The sequence below is a fragment of the Bacidia gigantensis genome (assembly GCF_019456465.1).
Source record: "Bacidia gigantensis strain McMullin 20006 chromosome Unknown contig_180, whole genome shotgun sequence".
NCBI classification, from domain to species: Eukaryota; Fungi; Ascomycota; class Lecanoromycetes; order Lecanorales; family Ramalinaceae; genus Bacidia; species Bacidia gigantensis.
Genome location: NW_025408596.1, coordinates 2,426,599 through 2,454,589, shown reverse-complemented (window position 1 = coordinate 2,454,589; position 27,991 = coordinate 2,426,599). Strand labels below are relative to the sequence as shown.

Sequence of the window (27,991 nt, the reverse complement as noted above, 5' to 3'; positions counted from 1 at the left end):
TGCAAGCTACCAGGATGCCTGCAGCCGTGAGCGCTTGGCCCGAATTAGGCTATGCAGCACAGCAGGTGTGTTGCAGAATTTCAACCTCGTCTAACACAATCACGCCTTCCTTTGGAAAACTTGGCCCGTCACTGACATCTCAGCAAGGTAGTGCAAGCACCGTCCGACGGCGAGTATCTCAACCATTTGTTGCGTGCAATTCAAGATGCGAGAAAGGGAGGCCAGAGCCAGCAGCTCTTGTCGTCCCTTACCCGTTACTCCACGGATAGGGAAGCAGAGATTGAACGTATCTGTATCTCGAATCACCAAGGCTTCGTCACCTCTGTCAACCAGCTTTTGCATGTTAGGGATGGGACAGGCCACCTGGCCTCTGACATATTGTCTCTAAATCAGTCCATGCAGTCCAGCACAGAGAAGCTGGCGGAGCAAAAAAAGGCTTTAGTCGATTCGAGAGGAGTACGGCAAAATATTGATGAAGCGACAGAGGCACTACGCGACTGCCTGGAGGTTCTGCGCCTAGCCAATCAAGTCCATGACCTCCTAGGAAGGAAAAGCCATTACTCGGCCCTCAGAGCTTTAGACGAGTTGCAAAACGTGCATCTCAAAGAGATCAGTCAGTACAAGATTGCAGACATGATCCAAAGGTCCGTGCCAGCTACAAAGAAGCTCATCGCTGAGGCGGTCATGAGCGATCTCAATACATGGCTCTTCCGGATTCGAGAGACCGAAGCTTTCTTGGGCCAAGTCGCGTTCTACCATACTGAACAACGGAGGGCTAGGCAGAAAGACCGTGCAGAAAGGTCCCAGTACTTGGCTAATTTCAAGTTGAATACTGCCATTGAGCTTGTTTCTGATGAGACTGACGAATTTGACGTGCTCGACAACGAGGATGTACAGGTGGATTTCACACCTCTTTATGAGTGTCTTCACATCCACAACGCCCTAGGCCAGACAGAAAAGTTTCGTGCTGAGTACGCAATGACCCGACGTCAACAAAAGGATTTGCTGATGCCTGTCTCAATAACGCTCAAAGAGGACGATGAGGGTGTCTCGCTCAACGAATTGCTCGAGGGTATGGCCGGCTTTGCGGTCGTGGAGCGCGCGACGATGACGAAAGCTCCGGAAGCTCGATCTACGTCTGATGTAGATGAGCTGTGGGACTCGATGTGCCAGCAAGCAATCTCTCTTACCTCTAGCGCTTTACAAGAAGTCAACAACGCTGAGCTAATCCTGAAAATCAAAACAGTTTTTGCCTTATTTATCCAGACTATGGAATCTTGGAATTACTCCGTTGCCACTCTCGATGGCTTTCTGCTGCAACTATTTGAAAAATACGCCGAGCTTCTGAAACGAAGGTTTAGCGATGATTTCCAGGAGATAGTCTCGACTGATGACTACATGCCGATGCCGATTAACAAACTAGAGGAATACGACAAAGTTGTCAGTGTCAGCTGGTATACACCGGATAAGCCACGGGTAGAGATTCAATTTCCCTGCGTTTTGCCATTTTCCCAAATGTATCCTCTTTGCTGCATAGATATTAGGAATTTCCTTAATCAATTCTGGTTTTTCCCCGACGACCATTTTCTCCAGTCCAAAATGACAGACGAAACCTTGAGGGGCTCACTTGATGAATTGCTATCTAATAGCGTCTGCCGCCTACTTATCGAACGGCTCAACTCACAATATCTGGGTCAGATCGTACAAATACTTATCAACCTCGAACACTTCGAAGTTGCCTGTCAAGAGCTTGAGATCGCTCTGGCGGAAGGGAGGCGTGGTGCTTCCGCACAGGGTCAAGTGATTCTAGGCGCTACCGAAGAATTCAGAAGCAACAAGAAAACAGCAGAGAAGCGAATTTTTGAGCTTGTCAACTCAAAAATAGACGATCTGATAGGCACGGCCGAATATGATTGGATGGCTCTCATTGTTGAGAAAGAACCTAGCAGCTATATGCAGACACTGACTCGCTACCTCTCTAACATCATGAACTCGGTATTACTTGGCTTACCGGCTGAGATTAAGGAGTTGATATATTTTGATGCTTTGAGCCATGCAGCAACAATGATATTAAATCTGCCTTTATCTTCGGAGGTGAAAAGGATCAATCCAAATGGAGTCGCTGCTCTTGCTAAAGATGTTCAATATCTTACCGAATTTGTGGATACATTGGGCAATCCTGTGTTGAGTGAGAATCTAGACGAACTACAACAAACAATTTCCCTTATGCAAGCGGATAATTCAGATGACTTTTATGATATTTCTACGCGAAACAAGAAATATGGCAGGGTCGACGCACTCCACGGCCCTGTATTACTCGAGAAGCTGACGCACACCGTGCAGTCTGCGTCCAGTATCAGATCAGACAAATTTCAAGCTCTATCGTCTCGCTTTGGGATGAAGTCTTGAAAGCACCTAATTACCTTCAAGGAATTCCTTCACTAGAGCACGCTGTTCAAATGGCGGCGGGCATGATCGAAGTAATCTTTTAAATTTGGCCGATCTTTACATGCTTAATCCCCAATGGCCCACCTCGGACACTAATATCTAGAGTCCTCGGCAAAATGGGCAAATGGGACGTTGGGGGAGATTACATGGCTCAGAAATTATACGCCACTCGTGATTATCATCTTGTTTTCACTTGCTAGGCTTAATATAGACATGAATTGCTGTAAGCCCCAAACCCGCGAAGTGCAAAACAGTTCGAAGACTTCTGGTCGCCCTCTTCATGATATTGTATTTCTAGCCAACTTCGTAATCCCTCTCGCCCTCTGCATCTGCATCACCTTCAGCCCCACCGTCATGTCTCTGATATTGATGTGTCGGTCCCTCACCGGCAGATGGATCTTGTGGCCTTTGACCGACCCCGTACATCTATGTTGGCAGTCAGCAAAAGGAACGACTCTTGAACGATTCAAGTCGCTATGAGGGCTGACCCGGCGAACGTACCTGCTGCTGCTGCTGCTGCGCAGCCATCGGATTATAGCCATATACATTTTGCTCAAACATTTGTTGTTGCGGATATTGGTTGGGATCCTGGGGCATCTGAGGAGGATACATGGTAGGCGGTGCCCGATACCCTTGATCTGGCATCTGATTATTCTGCATTTGGTAATCGGAAGGATTCATGTGATGTTGTGGATCTTGCGGCGGTTGACCACTCTGTGGCGGCTGAGCGACATTATTTGGTGTGGGCATCTGGCCGGGCATGCCCGCTTGAGTTTGTTGTGGGGCCGACCCTGCATTTGCAGCACTTTGCCCACCTTGTGACCTTTTGCTACCATGGCTAGCTGCCTCTTCCCGAGGGACAATGTCGATCAGGAAATCAAACATGTCAGATTTGGCTAATGCAGAAGCAATATCGGATCTTTGAAGTGTTCGTCTTTTGTTCTCCTCTGCATGTATCCACGCTCGCATTGTGAGCTCCGTTATGAAGATGTCGCATCCCTTTGCGAAAAGGATAGGGGCTTCGGCAGATATCATTTTTACATCTGGGTCTGCCTTCATCACCTTCTTGATCCGAGCCAAGGGCAGTTGGTGTATTTTGTAATCATGGTTTTCATTTTCGAGTTGGTGGATTGTTTGTTGCCAGTAGGTTGTAAGGATATCACGGTATTGATCCGTAAGTCCCTGGCTAACCTATGGAATCGGTCAGACTACCCAAGTCGACAAGTGATAAAAGAGATGGAGCACATTAGCCCATGTGCCTGAGTACAATTCGGGTCCAATGTAACCTCGTCTTGCGGCAGCCTTGAGTGATCATTGTCAATTTCATGGATCATCTTCTCCCAAAAAGATAGGCCAACATTGGGCCAAACACGTACTTGAGCGCTTGCACCTAGAGTCAGATGCGATTAGCATTCCATTCATGAGAGTACGTGTGCCTTCAGGCACACGTAGAGCAATGATCACTGCGGAGGACGTACCGTAATGACCACCGACGCTTGTGTCGTACATGGCGGCACCTGGCTGCTGCTGGCCTGGCCGGTGCGGGTCCTGATCCATTTGTTTTTCGATGAGTGGGACCAAGCCTTTTGAGTAAATTATGGCCCGTTCTACAGTTTTGTACTACAGGGTGGTAGTTTTCGAGAACGTAGGTAGTGGTGGAGGCAGGTCTCAAGGCGCTTGATTGCGGGTCTTGCCTGCGTCGGGTGAAGCGCCTGCAATATCGATAGTAGAACTATATGACGCGCCGACAATGATGGATCTCGAAAAAAACACAGAGTATTTATCGAGTCTCGAATGAAGGATCTCCAGTAATTAAGTACAGTGTGCCGTCCTTGGTCTCCGACTTCTGAGATGATGCCACTATTTGGGCATCATCCTCACGGTCGACGACAGTATTCTTGCCGCAATTTTGCAATTATGCCCAACGGCCTGGGCATTCAACAGAGCGTTCAGAATGGGCCGGCTGAGGATTCGACACAGTGTACAGACTGCGCTCATCGGGGTCCAATAACCCACGTACTAAACGCTTTCAAATAATCAGAAACAGGGAGATAGCCCCTGGAGCCAGTGCCTAACCCACACTTGTGACCCTTGGCACCCGTCCACATCGTTGCCACAAGCTAATTCTTTGTGCATTGATGGGGGTTGCTTGATACACTCAGGGATGGAGGTGTCTCAAATTTCGATAGCGTTAAGGTTGGGAGCAACTGTTCCTCGGTGAAGAGGTTAGTCAAAGATTGACCCTTCCGGACCCTCAAGTCCCTCTATTATTATTCAAGATTTGAGATTGCCTTGCTTGAGCTTCCGGGAGTCGGGAAAACCCTAAATCCTTAATAATGGCAGAGACTATATATACACCCCTAAATGCTACCTTCACACCCCTAGAATGCTACATCTACACCTCTCCTTAGAATATCTTATATAGGGTATAGCTCTAAGGGGAAAGCCTTTTAAGCTAAGTTTTTAATATTATAATATGTTTATATATTAAAGTAACTTTTTATAAATAATTATTTTAAATAATATAATAGCTTATTAAAATTGCTAAGTATTTTTATATATTTTATATAATTCTTTATTTTTTCTTTTTAATTCTCTCCTATATTTATATATATATTAAAAAAATATATAAATAATATAGCCCTAGCTCCAAATATAAGCCCCCTTTGAAATACCCCCTAGAACACCCCCTAGACACCCTCCGGAGAGGGGTATAGATGTAGTATTTTAGGGGTGTGGAGGTAGCATTTAGGGGTGTATATGTAGTCTCTGCCTTAATTTAATAACACTACCAGTTGCCGGTACTCCCTGTACCGGAGGCGTACAGGTTGAACGTATATGCACTATCAGTCTGAAACGGTTGCTCATGGCCGAAGAGAACTACTGCAGCGAGGAGATTAAGATTCTTTTACAGCAAGCTGAGACTCGATTGAGCACATCAGAGCTGCGCCAACATGCTAGTCCACTTGTGCAAAGGTACGCACACATGCCTAATATTGGCCTGGTAATTTATTGAGGGTTTCTAGGGTCCCAAAGCTCACCCAACACATGCTCGCCGACCCATACATTCGATCAGACGAGGATTTAGCCCTTGCAGATTCAACACGTCTTCTTGAAGAGCATGAGAAACGAGCTGCCGGCCAGATTCGAAGAGTCGAAGATCCAGCGACTATCAGGGAGCGACTTGTAGAGGTACGTACTGCCACCCACCCTTGATTACTTGTAGCCTATGAGGACAAAATCTTCCCAAAATATCTTGATGCAGTATCAGGTGCCGTTATGGCGATGACCTGCCCCAATGACGGACTTTTCTTTACATAGTTACTCTGAGGCTTCATTTTATTGATTTTTCGTGATGGTCATGATTTGGCAAGCTATTGCTGATATCCATACAGAATGAAAGGGTCTCGACAGTTGAACAGTGGTTCAATCTACCACGAACAGAGCTTACGCCCACTTCCAAAAGAGATCTGCGCCTCATGAAGATGCGTGGGGTGCTTGATCCTAAACGTCATTACAAACAGGACAGTTCGAAGGATATAGCTCCTACTTTCTCTCAAATTGCTACCGTCATTCAGGGACCAACGGAATTCTTCAACGCTCGATTATCCCAGAAAGACCGGAAGTCTACCTTTGTGGAAGAGGTCTTGGCTGCAGAATCGGCTACGGGACGAGTCAGGAAAAAGTATGGTGATATCCAGGCTACGAAAACGAATGGTAAAAAGGCTTTCTACAAGAAGCTGAAGGAGCGAAGAGCTAGCAAAACACGCAGAGCCTAATTTCATAAGCGAACTTGATAATTGAATTTCACAGCCAGCACTCACGCCTGGTCATTCAAATCGAACAGCACTGAGTTTGTAAACATCGACCACAGGAGGAGCTAGCAACTGGGTCAGAATACAAAGCAGGATGATGGATTTAGACTTACTTGGATGTCTGCTGCCGCCTTGTGGCTCGCATCTAGGATTCTAGGGCCTCTTCATGATCAGCTCTGCCCTTTTCCATGATTTGATTCTGCCGATCTAGTGCTTGCAAAGGAGCGTCATCGCCGTAAGGCCCCGGTTGCAAGACCGCATTATTCGTGACGAGACTAAGCGCGAGTACTCGCATTCCGCAATGTCTCGCGACGACGATCTCTGGAACGGTTGACGTGCCTACTAGGTTGGTATTCCAGGCCCGCAACATTCGGCATTCGGCTCTCGTCTCGTAATTCAAGGATATTTATGAGCTTGCACGTCAGACTGGGTCCTCGATGGTATCACCTTTGGGCCTATCACAATGCATAGACACCTTCTCGCAGTCTTGGTGATTTTGGATCTTCAGACTCTCCCACTCGTTGCCAAGTCCTGTGAGCGAGTCAGCGAAGGTCCAATTCATAGGTATCTGACATGGCGCAAAATCTCGGCCCAACGTCGCTCGCGTTGGGTCCACGAAGTGGGTGATTACCCGCCAAGCCTACAATGTGGATGTGCTAAAAAGTATCAGATTAAACTTCATTACGACGGATAAGAGCGCACATCTTACAGCACAACCATGTCGCCGATTGCATGGTCAGGATTCAAACTACCTGCCGCATTAGTGACTGTTTCAAGGACCAATTCGGCGGTCGTAAAAGTCATAAAGTGTCCTACCACGCAGTACATTAACACCCAAGGATTTCAAGATACTGATTGGCATGCCGAGCTCGCTGATGGAGTTGCCTTCATAATAGCTATACGCAACGCCAATGATTAGCAAAGATGAGGCGATCTAATCCTTCGACAAAGCTGACTGCGCTCCACCCACCATCAAAGCAACTGGCCATGCCGGTGCCTTTGTCGTTGCAGGATGGTCGAGGAATCCGAAACGGAGTTTGTTATCGTGACCTTCAACCAGACTTTATTAGTTTTGATTGTATCTGTTGGTTGACATAGTATACCTGAACACCACGGCATTTTGGGAAGTAAGGCTTCGGCTGAAGTCGATTTCGTAACGCGGCGCGGGTAGGAGTACACTCGCTAGACGACCAAGATCAGAGCCACAGATGATTCCAAGCCTTGGCCGTCTTACTGATTGGCCAATGTTTTGCTCGATGAATTTCGTAGCCGTTGAAACGCAGAAAGAGACGGAAGTCCGTAGATCTGCGTCAGATGCGCTGGAGAGGGGAGGAGATTCATTCGGCATATCGGTATCGCAGATTGGAAGACAGTCCCGCAACGAAGGGCTTTTAGGGCGTGGTGAAAGCTCAATTGGGGGCTACTAGCGAACCGAAGGATAAGATACTAGTGCGTCGTAATATACTTTGGAATAGGTACCCTTAGCCGTACGCTCTCAATCAATCGAATCATCTATTGATGAAGTGGTCGCTACATCACCGCTCGCTCTTTCCAGCTAGAAACAAGCTCTGTCGTCCTCTCCATACCTCAGGGCTGCCTATAAAAAGCATAGGAAACGTTCCTGCAAATTTCCCAGCGTGGGCCCATTTCAAAGTCGGTATCCACACCGCAAAATCAGAACGTTTCGAGACAAGACAGAATGATCTAGCAGATGCGTGAGATACCCGTATTGAGCTTTCTTCCGAATACACGGCTAAACTTTGCAAATCAAGATCGGAATGTGCCCCAACTATTGAACCTTCCAATATTTCCTCGAGGTATGGGCCCTATACGTCCGGTGTGCGTTGCAGCCCTGATAGGTGTTCAGCTTTGCCACGAAGTCAGCAGGAAGCCCTGAGCTAGATTTCGTGCGCCGCCATGAGCTCAACGTCAAGCCGAAAACGCCTGTCGCTGCAAATCTCGAGCCAGACAGGTCAGCCCCAAATTCAGGTCAGCCCAGAAGATTTCGAAGCCTACAAGCAATCTACTTAAAGCCACTCAAACGACAAGCACCGCATGGTGTCAGAACGTGTGATCTACAGTTGCGATCATACAGCGTCCGCAATGTCGAGTTCTTTGCGGACTTTGCTCTACGAGTGGCGTATTATCTAGGGTTGCCTGCTTCAGGACCTGTTCCCTTACCGAGAATTGTTGAGCGGTGGACGGTACCGCGCAGCAATTTCATTTTCAAAAAGAGTCAGGAGAATTTCGAACGGATCACCTTGCGGCGACTAATCCAGATCAAAGACGGCCAACCCGAGGTTATGGAATTGTGGCTGGCGTACTTGAGGAAACACCAGTACTATGGGGTAGGGATGAAGGCTAATGTATGGCAATTCGATTCGTTGGGTATGTCTACTCTGACTGTGACCGCACATCCTAGCGACGATGCTGACCAGCTCAGGGATTGGTCAGGCTATGGGTGATGGGCAAGTCGAAGCAACTCTGGCTTTGGAGACATGAGCACCTGATGCCGGGTAGAGCGAATCTTTTGGGCCACCGGGAAGAGCTCTAGTGCGATTACAGGGAGTTTACTGCGAAGAAGCAAGTGTTCCAACGCAGTCAATAATTTGAAAACGCCAAACCTTGGGCGTTGTGCATTGGGAAATTTCTTAGGCTGAACCCAGAACTTAGGTCAATACGTAGCGTTTTTCTGCTTCAGGAGAATGTCAAGCTCTCCACATAACAAGCGGCAAATCTTCTCACAAGCGCTATTCGTCTTTACCAAAAAAACACGCAAATTTACATTACATAATACAAGGTCTCGTTTTTATTTATTTGGCAACTACCTCAGAATTTTTCTTCGAGTAATGCCCGCTAACAACTATGCCCCATGGCCCACGTAGCACACATCTATTTAGCGGATGGCACAAGGTAGGCTGGATAGGACAGCCTTTTTGGAGGTTGAGAAGGCTGTCCATACGAGGACTTCACGGACATACTTCAGCGAATGCCCCCAAACAAGTGGTGCTCTCCGGTATACAGCCCACAGGGGTTCCTCACCTAGGTAATTATCTAGGTGCCTTGCGACAATGGCGGGCGCTCCAGACTGAGTTGCCGCTTTCCACGCGGTTTCTCTTCTGTGTAGTAGATCTTCATGCAATCACTGTACGCCAAGATCCAACCGAGCTGCGGCGATGCAAGCGGGAGACAGTTGCTGCCCTGCTGGCCGTAGGAATAAATCCTGAGCGTTGCACCATATTCTACCAATCAGCCGTATGCCTCGAAGAGAATTGCAAAGTTTAGTCATTCTGAAGAAGCAACAGATTGCCGAACACGCAGAGCTGATGTGGATCCTAAGCTGTACAGCATCAGTCGGACAGCTTTCGCGGATGACACAGTGGAAGGTAATAGTCCTGGATTGATCGCAGATGCACAAGTTGACTATTTCTACGCAGAGCAAGCTGTCGTTGTCAAATGATCTCCCAATTTCCAGGGGCGATACCTTTGGAAGACACCTTGAACTGGGCCTTTTTTCCTATCCTGTTCTGCAGGCCGCCGACATATTACTTTACGGGTCATACTGCGTCATCACTCTACGGAGGCAGAGCTGATATATCGTAGAACTACCCACGTACCCGTCGGACAAGATCAAGTCCAACATCTAGAATTTACCAGAGATTGTGCGGATACTTTCAACGCTCGCTATGGAACTGTTTTTACTAAGCCTGTTACTTTGTTGTGTAAGGCCTAAAAGATTCGAGTCCTTAGTGACCCCTGGCTAAATGAGCAACACAGCTCCAGCAAAACGGATCATGTCTTTGAAGTCGCCGGATTTGAAAATGTCCAAGTCTCACATGGACGATTTATCAAAAATCTACATCAACGATACTTCGGAGCAAATTTCAAACAAGATCAGGCTGGCTCTTACAGACTCAATCCCGGGGATTTCATATGATCCCAAATTGCGACCCGGTGTATCGAATCTGCTAGAGCTTCTGTCCCATTTTGATACGCGATCAAGGGCTATTGGGGATTTGGTTCGTGATTGTGGTGATCTATCTATGCGGGAATTCAAATTACTTGTTGCCTCTTCGGTCGACAAGGGCCTTGTAACGATTCGAGACAGATTCACTGAACTCCTTGAACCTCGGAATCAGGAATCCCTTGAAGCCTTAGCGCACGACGGCGCCTTAAAGGCCCGAGAAATAGCTCGAGGAACAATTAGCCGCGTAAAAGACATCATAGGTCTCTCTATTATCTAGTTTATATTAGGTGTCTATCTCGTTTATAGCTTTCTAGGGCCCTATATAATAAAAATAATTAAAATAAAAAAGAAACTCTATCTTAAGTAATAATTACTTTTTAAATAATAAGTAATAAGTATTTTTATCTTTATATTTATATAAAGAATTATAATATTTATTTAGTTTTTATATTAATAAATTTATATTATTAATTATAAAGTTTTATATTAAATTAGTTTATATTTTAATAAGTTTATATTTCTATTAAAATTATATTATTATTAAATTTTAAGAAAATTAAAATTATTATAAAATAATTTATTTTTAAAAACTATTATAATATTATAATATTTTTAAAATTTATAAACTTTTATTATTATTATTCTATATATAGCTAGGGCTCTTATTTTAAGAATATTATTAATTTTTAAGAAATAAGATATTTCTATAGCTAAACCTTATTTAAATTAATTAAAACTTATAACCTAAATTATATATACTTAGAAAAGTACTTTTTAAAATTTTTATAATTTATTTATTATTTTTAGACTAAAATTTAATATATTTTAAAATTAAAATTTATTAAGAAAAAAATACTTTTTTTTTAAATCTTAGATAAAATAATAAAAAGTAAATTAAAAGTACTAAAAATTATATATAATAGTATTACTTAAATATATTTTAAGAAAAAAAAGTTTTAAAAAAATTAATATAAATTAAATATTTTAATAATTAATTTATTTTTTAAGTAAACTTTTAAAATTAATTATTAATTTATATAATTATTTTTAGTTATAAGTTATTAAATTATATATTAAAAGTATTTTTAATAAAATAATAGTTTTCTATAAAAATATTAATATTTTTATTATTTTTATAAATTTATAAAATTTAATTATTTTAAAGACTTTTAATTAATAAATATATATTATATATCTTATATATATTAGTTTATATATTATATTATAATAATATAAGTAGCTTAGCGCAAGGGAAACTAAGTTATATATTATTATTTATCTTTTAAAATAAAGATTAAAATTTTAAAATTTTAAACTTTTAAAATAATATTATTATACTTTTTTATATTTAAAGAATATATAATTTTAATTTTATTATAATTAGTATATTATTTATTAACTTATAAAGAATTTTAGATAAGGGATTAAGATTTTAAACTTAAGAGCCTTAGCTATATATAAGATAATATAGTTCTTAAGTATATAATTTAATTAATTTAAAAAATTTAAATAAGTTTAATAAAAGTAATTATAAAATTAATTAATTATTATTTTAAAAATTTATTTTTTTAGAAAATATAAAGTATTTATATTTATTATAATTTTATTATTATTTTTATATTATTTTTAATTAAATACTTACTTTATTTATATAATAGCTTTAAGCTTAACTTAATATAAATATTTACTTAGAGTAGGCACTAAGCCTAATTAGGCTTAGTATATATACTTATTTATACTTTTATTTAATTCTTAAATAAACTTTTATTTATAGTTAAAATTTTATTAATTGTTTAAATTATTATTTTAAAACTTTAATATAATTCTAATTATTTTTAATATAAAAGACTTAATATTTTTATTTATAATAATAATAATAAAAATTATTATATTATAGTTTACTATATATATAAAAGTATAAATTAGTAGTATAATCTAGATATTCCTTAAGTAGATATAAGAAGCTTAGATTTTCTATATATAGTAAAAGCTACTTTTTAAGATATAGTCTTATCTATATTATAGTGTAGTCCTATATTTATTAAGCTTATTTTTAAAGCTTACTTCTAATTATATTAAATTACTTAGAATAAAAAATACTAGTAGTATTTATATTACTATATTATATATATAAGTTCTATTTAATACTTTATTATTATAAATACTTAAAACTTAAAGTCTAGAATAATTAATTATAATTAAAGTTTTAGTATTAATAAAATTTTTTACTAGTCTAGATTAATTATAATTAAAGTTCTAATACTAATAAACTTATTTATAGGTTTAGAGTAATTAATTATAATTAAAGTTTTAATACTAATAAAAATTTTTACTAATTTAAATTAATTATAATTAAAGTTCTAATATTAATAAAATTATTTATAAGTCTAGAGTAATTAATTATAATTAAAGTTCTAATATTAATAAAATTTTCTACTAGTCTAAATTAATAATAATTAAAGTTCTAATATTAATATATTTATTTATATTAATATATACTAAATTAAGGACTTTAATTATTTTTAACTAGAATTAATAGTATTAGAATTAGTATCTTATTATATAGGTTTAAAAATAGGTCTAAATATAGTTTTAGTTATATTATAGTTAATATTAAATAAATTTTCTATTTATTAGAGAGGGCTAGTTAGTATATTAATTAATTAATTTTTTTTATAATTTAAAATAGTCTTATATATTACTATAATAGCTTTTTTATAATCTTTAAAATTAATTAAATATTATAGCTTTTATAAAGATATATTAGAGCTTAATTTTCTACTTAGAAGTAAACTAATTTATAATAATAATTATATAAATATTTATTAGTTATTTATACTACTAAAATAGTATTATAAGCTATTATTCTAGTAATTATTTTATTTAGAAGTATTTTAGATTTCAAGCTATTAAGCTTTAATAGGAGCAAGTTAAGAGCTTTATTTAGTATAAAACCTATAGCTACTTTATTTAGTATAATACTTTTAAATACTAAAGAAAGAGAATTATTTAATATCGCTTATAAGTATAGTAATATATATAGCTATATAGAAGGCTTACTTAATATAATAATATAGAAGTATAAAATAATCTTAGTTATTTAGTTTATCTACTTACTAATTCTATTTATTTATAGGTAATAAGCTATAGAATATAGTAGTTTAATATTAAAGTATTTAAAAAAAAATTAAAGTTTTAATAAAAACTTTTAATTCTAATTTAAGATTAATACTTTAAATATACTTTAATCTATATTATTTAGATAGTTTATTAATATTAGAGCCTACTATAATATAGTCTATATTTTCTTTTTTAAAATAAATATTATTTTTTTTAATATTTTATTTAATATTAATATTATTAAATTTAGCCTTTTTTTAGTAGTAAGTAAAGTAAAAATAAAGTTAATTACTAGAATATAATATAGTGTTGCTAAAGTAATAATTAGTTATAGTAAGCTATATAAGTAATAGTACTTAATCTAAAATAATAAATATTTTAAATAATATTATATATAAGCTTAGAAATAAGTTAATAAACTATTAATATAATATAATAATAAAATAATTAAAAATTTTTTCCTATAACTTAGATAAGTATTTTTACTATATATTATAGCGAAAATATTTAAAAGAATTAATAAGGGAATATAAAACTTTTAAATATTTATAATTTAATTAATATAAAATAATAAATTATTAAATAATATTTATATATACTATATTAGTATTATAAAATAAACTTATTAATTAACTAGTAGTATTAAAATATATACTAGTATAAGCGTAATTAAATTTTTATTTTTTAAAAGTAAAACTTCCTATAATAAATAAATTATTTATTTATTTAAAAAGGTAATTTTAGATAAAATAAAGACTTTTTTAAGTATTTATTACTTCAGCTATAATTATAAATAAGTTATAAAAAAAAATTTTAAGTATAGTAAAAAGTATAGATTTAAATCTATAGCTAGATAGTTTTTACTTTTAATAAAAAAAGTATTATAGAATTTTTATTTAGTGTATTATTATTATTAATCTACTTACTTATTTATTATTAAAATTTATTTATTTAATAGCTATTAAGAATCTATTAATAGAAGGCTAAAGATATTTATATTAAAATTATTATAAAAAAGATTTTAAATTTAATATATAAGGAATCTAGTTTTAAGAAATCTTTAGTTAGTATATTTATATTTAATTTTATTTATTTAAGTTTAGAAAAGGTATTTAAAATAATATATTCTTTACCTAGTTTATACTATACCTAAAATTAGTAATACTATAGATATTAAGATATATAAATAAGTTTTATATTTATTTTTATTATTAATATAATTATAATAATAAGTTTTTAGTTTATAATATTATATAAAGCTAAATAATCTATCTATGCAATAATAAAGTACTTTAAAGATTTAATTAAATATTTTATTTTTTTTATAATTTAAATAAACTTAGCTATTTCTAACTCTATAAGCTAATAGTTTTTTTCTATACTAATTAGTATATATAAGAAATAAAGTATTAAAAGAATTAAAGTCTTTATTAGCTACTTATTTAAAATATAGTTATTTTTAATATAAAATAGTATTACTTTAAAGCCCTAGTCTTTAAAAGTATTTAAATTAATTTATAAGTTCTAATCTAAGTTAAAATAGCTTAAAATTAATAAGTTTAATAATAATTTTTAAATAAAAGAAAACAATTCTTATTTTAATATTAAAGGTTTATTAAAATAGTATTTAAAAGAATAAGTTTTTTTTAATTTCCTTAGAAAAGGCTTTCTTTAAAAAGTAATATTTTAAGCTTTTTTAATAGATTAAATCACTAGGAATAGAATAGGATATAATATTATAAATAGCTTATAAGCCCTAGCTAATATCTTAACTTTAATAATATTATAAAATATTTAAGCTTAGAAATTACTTTTAGTTTTTTTTATACTATTATTATATTAAGTAAAAAAACTTTTTTTTAAGTAATAATATACTAAGATATTTAAAAAAGACTTTCTTTAGACTAATAAAGATCTTATATTTTAATAAGAGTAAAAAAAGCTTATAAAAATAGTTAATATATTTTTAAAGTAACCTATTACTATAAATAATATTATCTATATATACTTTAATAAAATATTTAATTTTTTATATAATATAATTAATTTAATATTAAATATATATAATTAAATTTATATAGTCTATAATTAAAATATAAAAAGTTTCCTAGCTATAGTAGGAAATAATAATAAATATAAAATAATAGTTAAAATAAATATATTATTAATAAAAAAAAGATATTATATTAAGGACTAATATATAAGTATAGCCCTATAAAAGTATAAAGATATTTAATTATAAAGGGACTAAATAAGTATTATAAATAAAAAGGTTATTTAAAGCTTATATATTAATAATAAAGTAGCTTTTATCTTTTAATTTATTAAATATATTTTTCTAAATAATAAAAATAAAATAACTAAAAAGTATTAATAATTTTATTTACTTTAGCTGTCCCTATTTATATAACTTGTTAAAAACTTAGTTAATAATAGCTTTATCCTTAATACCTAATAGGTAAATTTTTACTTTATTTAATATATAACTTTACTAGTCCTCCCTTAAAAGGAATTTTATTTACTTATTTTCTAGAAAATTAATAAAGCTATTATTTTCCTATAAATTTAGGAATTTATAAATAAAGTTAGTTAACAACCTTTATATATTATTATTATTATATATTATAATAATATTTAGTAAATAAATTTTATTTAGTTCTAACTTAATAAATAATATATTAAATAAAAGAATTAAAGATTTTATTTCTTTTAGAATATTATTAATAATATAAAATACTATTACTATATATATAAAAGCTATTACTACTTACTTAAACTAACTTTAGACTAGTAAGCCTATAAGTAGTTTTTTAAAAACTATATAGTTTATATTTAACTAGTAATAGTATTTAGTATTAAGTTCTTTAATTATACTAAAGTACTAATAATAAGGGACTTTAATAACTTAGTTAGTTTTATTTTACATTAAAATACTTTTAACGTAGTAATTAACTATATAAGAAAATAATATAAAATTTATTTATAATAATAGCTTAAAAAAAATCTTAATTTAATAGTAAATTATAAGAAGCTATATTAAAAAGTACTTTACTATAAGGTAGAATAAGTACTTTATTTTCTATATAAAGCTTACACTAGACTATTTATCTATATTTTTATAATTTATAATTTATAGAAACTTTATAAAAGCTAATAAATACTTTATTATTAATAATATTAGTTTTAATCTATTCAAAACTAATAATATTATTATTAATTAGAACTTTAGCTTATAAACTATTTATAAAATAGTATTTATATATAAATAATACTAAAACCTTATTTTAATCTTTATTTATACTTTGTAAATAGATTAGAATAGTAATATATTTATTTAAAAGACTTTTTCTATCTTCTATACTTTATATATAAATTAAAAAAAATATATAATAACTTTTAATACTTAGTAATAATTTTAGAAGCTATTTTTTATTTATAAAACTAACTTTATAACTTAAGTCTAAATATACCTATATATTTATATTTTTTAGTATTAGTTTAATTTTAACTTAAGTATAGTTTTAAAATTTAAAACTAAAACCTTAGCTTAAATTAGTTAATAAAGCTAAAAACTAAATAATATTAAGGTCCTTAATTATTTTTTAATTATTTTTAACTTTAAAATTATTAGTTAATATACTTATTTTAAAGTATATATTTTTTAAATATTAATAGAACTTAATATAAAATAAAAAACTTTTTTTATAATATTAATAAGTAGTTTCAATTTTAATAAAATTTATTAGTATATTTTTATTAAATAGGAATATATCTTCTATTATTTTATTAATATAAAGATTATTTTTTATAATATTATTTTAGCTTATAAAATAGTAATTATTATTTAATTACTCTTTTTACTTTTTAGATATTAGTAATTTATTTTTATAATTATCTTCTATTAAAGCTTAATATACTATTATCTTAAGATAAAAATTTATATTATTTTATTTTTAAAATCTTTAGTTTTAACTTTAATAGTTTTAACTTTAATAGTTTTAACTTTAATAGTTTTAACTTTAATAGTTTTAACTTTAATAGTTTTAACTTTAATAGTTTTAACTTTAATAGTTTTAACTTTAATAGTTTTAACTTTAATAGTTTTAACTTTAATAGTTTTAACTTTAATAGTTTTAACTTTAATAGTTTTAACTTTAATAGTTTTAACTTTAATTTAAGTGTTTTTAACTATTCTAGCCTAATATTAATAAAATAGATATATTTATATTTAATAGAATAGTAATCTAGAATAGTTGCCTTAAAGGAAGTAGTTAATTTTATTTAGAATAAAAAATTTAATTTTAATATTATAGTTAGTTATTACTAGAATTCTATATTTAATTATAAGTATTATTTTAATAAAAGTAATTATTATTTTAATAAAAAGAATTATAAAGTAGTATTTACTAAGCTTTAAAATATATTAATATTTAAGGTTTTATTAGCTATTAATAGTTTAAATAATTACTATAAAAAGCTAATTTATATTTACTATATAATAGCTACTATTATAGTTTTAAAATATATTACTTTATAAGGTAGTATATATTTTAAGTTATATATTTTTTTTTATTTTTAATATTTAAATAAAAATAAAAATAAAAATTATATTACTAAGTAAATTAATAAATTTTTTAAATTCTATAATAATACTTTAATAAGTAAAACTAAATTAATTTTTTATATTATTAATATTTATTAATTTTATATAATAAATCATAGCTTAAATATAAATAGAAAGCTTATATCTAGAATAAGTATCTTAGAAAGTATATTTTTTAGATATAAGTTATAATAGTATAATATTTATTAGCTTTTTAAAGTATAAAAAAAGTATATTATACTACTTTTAAATATTATTTTTATTAGCCCTTAAACTAATATACTATAAGTTAAAAAGTTTTATTATATATTATAAGAGAATATTCTTATATAAGCTAAAATTAATATTTAACCTAATAATTAGTGCGCTTTTAATTAAAATAAAGTCTTTAATCTTATTAATAAAGAAATAAATACTTTAATAATAAATATTTTTATTAATAGTAATAATATTATTTTTTCTATAATTTTTATTAAAATATAAATTAAAATAACTTAAGTTTACTATATTTTATTAAAAGTTAAAACTTATAGTTATTAAATATAATATAATTTTATTTATTATTTATTATAGTAAATTTAAATTCTAAATAGCTATAGTAACTATAATATTAATTATTTACTATAATTATTTTTAACTTATTAAACTAGTTATATTAAAAGGCTATAGTTTTAGTAAATTATTATAAATAATTTTTTCTATTAATATTATTATAAAAAGTTATTAATTAATATTAGTTAATATATTAATTAACTATAGATATAATCTAATAATAATAAATAGTATATTAAAAACTTAATTTAATATATTTTTAGTAATATAGTAGAATATTATTTTAATAAGTTAAATTTTAATAAACAATTAATTAGGTAATAACTAAAATAATATATAAACTTATTAAAGTTTTTAATCTACTTTTTTAATATACTTTTATTACCTATTTAATTCCTAAATTAAAGTAATTTATTACTTATAAAAGTATTTAGTTACCTAAAAAATAACTATATATAAAGAGATAATACTATTTATTTTTAATTAATAAATATAAATATAAGATTTAAATCTAATTCTATTAGTTAAATATTATATAATATTAAGTAGAAGATAACTTCTTATTAAATAAAACTATTTTTAAATAAAAAAGGATATTAATATTCTATTAAAATAAAATTTTTAAATTAAAATATAAAAATAATTACTACTTTATTAATTTTTAAAATATTTAGATTAGCTAGAATAAAAAGTATAAATAATTATTAAAATTTTAAACTAGAATAAAAGAGTATAATTAATTATTAGAATTTTTTAACTAGAATAAAAAAGTAGTTAAAACTTTTAATATATAAATAAGGACTTTAATTAGTCTTTTTTTTTAGATTATCTTTAGATAATTATTACTCTAAGTAATTATTACTTTAGGTGATTTAGAGAAACGTAAAATATTACTATTCTAGTAATATAATATACTAGTAATCTAATATTCTAGCAATTAAAGCTTTAGTATATAAATTCTTTTAAAGGTATAGTAAATAAGTGTATAATAGAAGTAATATAAGGAAATTTTAGTTAATAGTTAATAGCTATTTAATAAAAAGTATATTTAGCTAATTAATTAATATATTATTAGTATTAAGATTTAAAAAAGAATTTCCTAGTCTAATAATATTAGTAGTCTATAGTATTAAAAACTAAAATAGTTAGTATTAATTTAATATAATTTAGATATTTCTTAAATAGATATAAAAAGCTTAGATTTTCTATATATAGTAAAAGCTACTTTCTAAGATATAGTCCTACCTATATTGCGGCGTAGTTCTATATCTAATAAGCCTATTCCTAAAGCCTACTCCTAATTATATTAATTAGTAATCTAGTTTATTAAAAAGTAAAGAAATATTTTAAAAACCTATTACTAGAGATAGAGGAACTTATATTAAATAATAAGAATTTTTACTTTTTTATAATAAGAGTTAGTTCTTTTTTATTATATATATAAGTGTATATATATATATATTGTGATCTTACTATAATTAAGTAATAGGAGATAGTTAATAAATTAATATTTAACCTACTCTAAGAATTGCTTATAATATTGAAGCTAAGACGTTAGGCCGCTTATAGCCTAGCGGCTTGGCGGAGATTATCTTTATAATTGTAGCTAGTTATATTGTAATTAATTAAATTATTTACCTACTTTTAAAAAGTTATAAGCCTAGCTGTGCTAGCGCTATATTTATAATTATTAAGTAATTATATTTAATTATTACTAACTATATATATAGACTTACTATATTATAGATACTTAAGCGCCTTATAGTCGTTTTTTATTATATATATTATACTAGAAAATTAGTAGCTAAAAGCGCTAAAGCTTACTAAAATCTAGCAGCTAAGAGCTAGAAATCTTTCTATTATAAACTTAGTTCTAAGGGGACTATATTTTTAATATATTATAATTGTTTAAAGCTTTATTTTTTAAACTTATTTAGTAGTAGATACCTTAAATCTATTATAAACTAACTTTAGTTCAGCTTATTAAAAACTTTAAATAATATTAATTTAAGGTATAATATCTAAGTATACTTACTTTAAATTTTTATAATTAAGTTCTTAGCTAGTTTTTAAGCTAAGGCTTACAACCTTTAGCTAGCTTAATAGTTAACTAGTTTTAAAGATTTATATTAAACTAGCTTTTTAGTATTTAAACTAAAGAGATTAATATTTAAACTAATTATAGCTAATAAGTTAATTATAATATTTAAACCATTAATAAAATAGAAATATTTATCTATAAAGCTAGTTAGCTACTAGAAACTAGTAGTAGGCTAGCTATTAATATAAAAATAAATAAATCTCTAGTAGATAAATACTTTTAGAAAATTATATTATAAATTTTACTTTTTTTATAATTAAAAAATACTTTTTTTATTTATATTTATAAGCGATGTTCTACCTGCTTTACGTTATAAAAACACTAAAAGTATATTGCTTTTAAGCCTCTTTAAAGTAAGTTTATTTTAAAGTAAGAACAAGTATACTATTGCTAGTTAAAAGATATTTTTTAATATTTTTAAGCTTTTCTTTAATATAATTATACCTTAAAAAGTACTATTAAATGCGAGTATACTCTACTATTAAGTATACTTTTTACTTTAAAGTTTTAACTCCTAGATTATATTTCTATTTTTTTATTAATTAGTAATACTAATCTATTTAGTTTAAAAGCGCAAATACCGCTTAAATAAAGATTATTTTTAAGCTTTTTTTTAGGAACTTCTATATCTTTTAAAGTTTTTTTAAAGTTTTAATTATAGTAGACTTTAAATCCCTTAGTTTAACTTTAAAAAAAGTTGAAAAGCTTTTTTCAAATAGTAAGAACTATGTTCCCTAGGTTAAATTAGTTAAAAATAAGCTCCTTATACTAGAGCTTTAATAATATATTGATAGCCCTAAGACTATATAGCTTATTAATTAAAATCCGCTACTCCCTAATAATTTATTAGCTAAATAAAAGAAATAGAACTTTTATAATAATATAATCTATATTAAGCTTTAAGAAATTATCAACTTTTACCTAGCTAATTAAATCGAAGATAAGCCTATAATTAGAAAGGCCTAGCTTATAATTAAGTCTTTAACTATTTAAAAGAGGAGAGCCTTCCTAAAAGAAACCTTTACTAAGTAAAACAATTTAGTAATAAAAAAGTACAACTCTTTAAAAAAGTACTATAAATAGTTCTATAATCTCTATAGGGTTTTTTTTAAAAATTATAAAATATTAATCCTATTAAATAATAATTATTTTATCTATAAGCTTTATAATAGTTTTAAGCCTAAATATAAGTATTATTTTAATTTATTTAATAAAAACTATAATCCCTTTACCAAAGTAATGCTTATAAAAGTTAAGTATAACTTACTTTATATAATTACCTACTTTTTAGCCTATAAAGCTTTGGATTCAACCTCTATATAGACTTTTATATTTGCTATAAAAGTAAAAGCTTTTATGATTTAACTACTTAATCCTAGCAAACTAATTTAGGTTAGGCTTTAACTTAACTTGAAAAATAAGCAAATAGTAAATATCCTTAAACTTATAAAGTTCTATAAGAAAGTAGGGTATTTAAATCCCTACTTTTATAATATAGTAGCTTGTATTTAAAAAGTTAAATAACTTTTCTAAAGTAAAGGCTAAAACAATAGCTAAAAAGATAAAAAACTTTAGCTAAATAATAATAAAAAAAAAAAAAAAAATAACTACTAAAGTAGTTTAAAAAATACTATTAAACCCTTTACTAATATTATTTTTATTAATACTAATAAGAATTTATTAGCTTAAACATTTATAGCTAGTTTAGTCTCTAAAGTAAAGCTTATATAGTTCTTTAACTATAGCGCTTTTTACTATATTATTAATAATCTCTTAGTCTTTATTAAAATTAAATATTTTATTTAATTTATTTTCATTATAAGCTAAGCTAGTAGTAGATATATAACTGCTTATAAAACTATTTAATTCCTATTAATAGGTTAGAATAGTATATTCCTACTTATTATTAATAATATCCTCTATATATTAAATAACTTTTTTAATTTAATCTTTTCTTCGTAGCTCTAGTAGTTAAGCTATTTATTAGAATTTATACTTAAAAATATTAAAATTAGCTATAATAGTATTCTAGTATATTTTATAGATTATAATCTTTATTATTTTAAGTTAAATTAACTAATTAATTTATACTTAAAATCATTTTTTATTTAACTAAAAAATATTAATAAAAAGAGTATAGCTTTTTAGTACAAGCTTATAGGCTATATAAAAAAATAGAATATTATTTACTTACTAAGTATAATAGACAATATTAATTTAATTAAGCTTTTTATACCTTAAGATTGTTATTATATTATTTATATTAAAATATAGATAAAGAATTTATTTTATAAAAGTTATATTTTATTTAGCGAGTACTAAAATAAATTTATTTATATAAATATTTTTAAACTAATTACAAAAGTACTTTCTAAGCAAAAGTACCTTTATATATTTATTAAAGATATAATTAAAAATATAGAAATCTATATTATAAAAGATAAGTTTAAGCTAACTCTTTAGTAGACTTTTACTAGCTATAAGAAAAAAATTAAAGTTAATTTAAATATACTTATTAAATATTTATATAACAATTTTAATATTTATAATAATAATTTATTTAATAATTATTATATTAAATATAATATTATCTAAAAACTTACTATTCTAAATAACCCCTAAATAAATAGAATAGCTAAAAGAAATAATTAAACTATTATAATATATGCCTACACCTTGTTTAAAAGTAATAGGCTTTTTAAAACTATAATTATAAAAGCTATTTATACTATAGTCTATATCTAAAACTGTTGCCTAGTTAATAAACTAGATATAATACCCTATAAAGCTGCTAGAGGAGGTTAATTAAACTTTAGTTTACTTAGGAAACTCAATATTTATAATATATACTAAAATCGAAATTTAGCTAATAAGAACTAAATTAAGTTCAAAGCTAAAGCTACTTAAGGGAGGTTTATTAGCTTTAAAAGCAATAATTTCTATTATATACTAATACCTAATAGTCTTATTTAATACTACTATTATATAGAATAGCTTCCTAATAAAAAAAGACTAGCTAAAAATAAAGAAGAAAATTTTTTTTCTTTTATATCTCTACTATAAATAGGGAGACTTTCTATAATATTATTAATATTAAAATAGCGTTATTTAAAGGACTTTAACGCTAAATATATTGATTTTATCTACTATAATAATATTAATTAAAAAAATCTTTTCTTTCTACTTACTAGAAGTAATATATTACTAATTAGGTTTAATTATTTAACTTCAAATATAAATACCTTAAAATTAAAGCACTTAATTTTTAACTTATTTATACTTACAAAATTAAACTATATACCTATAGAATTAAATTATATTTAAACGTTTTTTTTTACTATTTTAGTAGGAAATATTTAACTTAATTATTATCTTTACCTATATAGGCTTTCTAAATTACTAGATCTGCTTACTAGTATTATATTTACTATAATTGCCTATAAAAAAGCTAAGCCTTTATATAAGCAATTTTTTACTTAAGCAATAGTATACTTTATAGTATTTAATCGCCTAGAATTAAAAGATTTTAAAATATATAATAAAGCTATAGCTAATACCTACTAAAAAATAGACTAGTAGTTTACTATAGAAAAGAAGCTTAATTCCTTTATAAAAAATAATATTTAAAACTTAATTAACCCTTTAAAAAAAGTTAATATACTAGATAGTTGCTAGGTTTATACTTTTAAAAAAAAGCTTACTAGTAAAGTTATTTAGTATAAAGCTTACTAGGTTATAAAAGGCTTTTAATAATATAAAAGTATTAATTTTTATAATATTTTCGTTATAGTTGTTAAACTAATAAGCTATAGAGCGCTTTTCGCTATCGCTATAGCTTATAATCTTAAACTTAAATAAATAAATATTAAAACTATTTTTTTATAGCGATATTATTAAAAATATCTATATTAAATAGCTTAAAAACTTTAAAGATAAGATAGAAAAGGTTTATAAACTCTATAAAGTTTTATATAGCTTAAAATAATTGCTATAGATTTAATATTAGTATTTATTTAACTTCTTTATAGAGTTGGGGTATTATTCGTTTATTAAAATCTATAGTATATTCTTATACCTAAAGCTAAATACTATTATTACTATATATATAAATAATCTTATTATTATTAGCTTAAATATAAAAACTATTTTATAGCTAAAAGCTTAACTAAATAAAAAGTTTAATATAAAAGACTTAAACCCCCTTAATTATTGCCTAAATATAAGTTTAGTCTATAATCACTTAAATTATATTATTTATCTAAGCTAAAAAAACTATTTTTATAATATCTTTAAGCAGTTTAATATACTTAACCTTAATATAAAAGAAAAAGGTATAAGTACTCTAATAGAGATTACTTAGCTTTAGCTAGCTATAAATAATTATATTACTATAGTAATATTTATATAAATATACTAGTTTATTATTAGCTCTTTTATATATTTAATATTAAATACTTACCTTAATATTATATATATAATTTCTGTTGTTAGCTATTATTTATAAAATTTAAATAAATTTTATTAAAAGGCTATAAAGTATATTCTCTAGTATTTACGTAGTACTATAACTTTTAAACTCGTTTTTAAAGGGCTATTAAACCCCTTATCTAGTTTCTTTAATATAGACTATAATAAAGATTTTTCTACTTATTATTTAATATTAAATTTTATATTTAATTTAAAGAGTACTGCTATTAGCTAGTCCTTTAAACAATAGCCTATAATAGTTTTATCTACCTACGAAGCTAAATATATTAGCTAGGTTAATATAATTAAAAAGGCTATTTAGCTAGAATATTTACTTAGCTAGCTAACTAAAATTATACCTAATTTTATTATCTTATTTAATATTAATCTAGAAGATATTACTTTTAATTATATACTCCTAATTAAATAAAAGCTTATTAAAAATATTTTCGCTTTTATAATAATTATATTTTATAATAATTAGGGTATTATCGCTTTTATAAAGGACTTTATAAGCTATAGCAAAACTAAGTATATATATATTAAATATATATTCCTTAGGGAATATATTAATAATAAATAAATCGAGCTAAAGTACTATCTAACTATAGATATAGTTACTAATAGCCTTATAAAGCTACTATTTTAAAATATATTTAAGACTTTCTATTGTAATTTAAGCTTAAAATAGTATCTTTAGCGCTTTATTACCTAACTTTATTAAGTAATAATAGGTTAATATTATATATTTCTAAATACTTTTTAAAGAGGTTTATTAATAGGACTTATTTTAATATTATAAAAACTATAGTTTTATAATTTAATACTTAATTATTTTAATATTAAAACTACTTTAAAAATAGCTTTATTATCGTTAGTAAGAAGCTTGCTTTGCTTTTATATTATAGCTATTATATAAAATATAGTCTTTTAATTTATTGCTTAAGTACTTAGATAGTTTGCTTTATAAAGTTTAGCTTTTTTATTACTTATAAAAAGTTTACTTTATTTATTACTTTATTATTAATAAGGAATACCTAAGTATAATCTTACTTAAAATTTTTAAATTAGATTAAGACTTAGCTTTATAGCCTTTTTACTATTATATTTTTTATAATATAACTTATCTAGATAATATTTATATATAGTTTTAGTAGGAGCTTTTAGCTTAAATAATTTTAAATATATTTAGCTTTAGTAGTTGCTAGACTTACTTTTACTTTTATTAATTTTGCTAATTCTTACCTACTTTAAGGGAAGCTAGGCTTGTAGGCTACTTATAATTACCTTATCTATAATAAAAGTTTATCCCCCTAACATTTAGCTGCCTAAATTATATATTTTAATTCTAAAACTAACCTATATCTTAAGATAAAATAAGCTTATTTTAAGTTAAATTATTTTACTTTTAAAAGCTATAAAAGCTATAAAAAGCTTAATTCTAAATTAAACCCTCTAAAGCTACCTATACCCTATATAAAGTACCTAAATATATTTTAATATAAAAAGTATATATATATACTAAGCTATAAAAAAAAATTTAAAAAATTATATTTTAATAAAAAATAATATTTGCTTTTATAAAGTGTAGGACCAATTCTATATATATAGGGGGATATAATAATAACTTAAATTATATTTCTAATTACTTTAAATATAAATAATATAATAAGTTATAATATATATAGCGATTAAATAAAAGTATTAAAGTTAAAACGCTAAGCTGCTTATAGCCTAGTAGCTTAGCGGAGATTATCTTTGTAATTGTAGCTAGTTATATTATAATTAACTAAGTTACTTACCTACTTTTAAAATATAATATCTAGTAGTAATATGCTTAGAATATATTAGTTATTTAAATAATTATATAAAAATAGGAATATTTATTAGTAGTTTTCTTCCTTCTATATAGGGTGTCTATTAGTAGTTATCTATTATATTTATAATATTATATTAGTATCTAATAGTAGTTTTACTAGGTAATTAATAATAATATTTAATAGCTAATATAAATACTAAATTTAATATTAATTAATTATTACCTTAGCTATTAATCTATAATAATATATAATTAATATTGCTATTCTAACTAAGTAATAGTTAGACGCTTAACTACTTAATAATAAATAATTAAGTTATTATATATAATTAAATAATTACTAAATATTAATTACTAATTATTATTAATCCTAGATATTAATTATACTAACTTTATATTTCTATAACTATATTATTATAATTATTTATATTACTTTATAAATAATAAGTATTAGTTTTTCTTAAATAAGCAGTAAATAATTGTATAGTAACGCAATTGTATAGCTAATAAGTAGTATACCTTCCTAATAGGAACTAGATTTTATAAGGTGGAAAAAAGCTTAAATTTCTAAGTGTAGCGAGAGCCACTTTCTAAGATGTAGTCCTATGCATATTAATATAATATCCTACCTATATTAAGCCGTACTCTAATCCTTATCCTTAACAATATACTTTAAATAAAAAATGCTAATACTTTTATCACTAAGGATATATATATAATTGTGTTTAAAATAGTTCTAATTAAAGTACTTTCTAAGACTAATCCTTCTTAAGACTAATCCTTTTTAAGACTAATCCTAAGACTAATTCTATATATACCTGCTTCTCTAAATATAGCTATATTAGTTATTATCCTCTCTTACTACTCTATTCTTCTATATTATTTTTAATCGTTTTTTAAAATTTTTAATTAAATCTAGAATATTAATAAGGTTTTTAATATTATATTAGATATTCTATTTATTTCTATATCTAGTTTACTTAACTAGGTACTAGATTTTATTTTAAATAAAATATTTTCTAAATAGCTATTTAATTTTATATTCTTTATTATTATTCTATATTTAAATAGGGAGAAGCGCTTATATATCTAAATAATT

General features: G+C 27.5%; 5 protein-coding genes across 5 annotated transcripts; 4 read left to right on the top strand and 1 right to left on the bottom strand.

Annotated features, from left to right (window-relative positions):
* Positions 1–14: 14 nt before the first annotated feature.
* Positions 15–2,409, top strand: KY384_003663 (uncharacterized protein; the record flags this gene model as incomplete). The annotated part of the gene is made up of 2 exons (XM_044812177.1): positions 15–65; positions 148–2,409. 2 exons carry the CDS (start codon positions 15–17, stop codon positions 2,407–2,409), a joined length of 2,313 nt encoding a protein of 770 aa, XP_044671310.1.
* A 333-nt stretch (positions 2,410–2,742) lies between these two features.
* On the bottom strand, positions 2,743–4,005 carry KY384_003662 (uncharacterized protein; the record flags this gene model as incomplete). Its single annotated transcript, XM_044812176.1, has 4 exons — positions 2,743–2,874; positions 2,950–3,639; positions 3,825–3,838; positions 3,927–4,005. The coding sequence occupies 4 exons, from the start codon at positions 4,003–4,005 to the stop codon at positions 2,743–2,745; spliced, it is 915 nt and encodes a 304-aa protein (XP_044671309.1).
* A 1,309-nt stretch (positions 4,006–5,314) lies between these two features.
* Positions 5,315–6,227, top strand: KY384_003661 (uncharacterized protein; the record flags this gene model as incomplete). Its single annotated transcript, XM_044812175.1, has 3 exons — positions 5,315–5,424; positions 5,475–5,640; positions 5,844–6,227. 3 exons carry the CDS (start codon positions 5,315–5,317, stop codon positions 6,225–6,227), a joined length of 660 nt encoding a protein of 219 aa, XP_044671308.1.
* A 1,855-nt stretch (positions 6,228–8,082) lies between these two features.
* Positions 8,083–8,728, top strand: KY384_003660 (uncharacterized protein; the record flags this gene model as incomplete). The annotated part of the gene is made up of 2 exons (XM_044812174.1): positions 8,083–8,100; positions 8,123–8,728. The coding sequence occupies 2 exons, from the start codon at positions 8,083–8,085 to the stop codon at positions 8,726–8,728; spliced, it is 624 nt and encodes a 207-aa protein (XP_044671307.1).
* A 1,329-nt stretch (positions 8,729–10,057) lies between these two features.
* On the top strand, positions 10,058–10,507 carry KY384_003659 (uncharacterized protein; the record flags this gene model as incomplete). The annotated part of the gene is made up of 1 exon (XM_044812173.1): positions 10,058–10,507. The coding sequence occupies one exon, from the start codon at positions 10,058–10,060 to the stop codon at positions 10,505–10,507; it is 450 nt and encodes a 149-aa protein (XP_044671306.1).
* Positions 10,508–27,991: the final 17,484 nt, after the last annotated feature.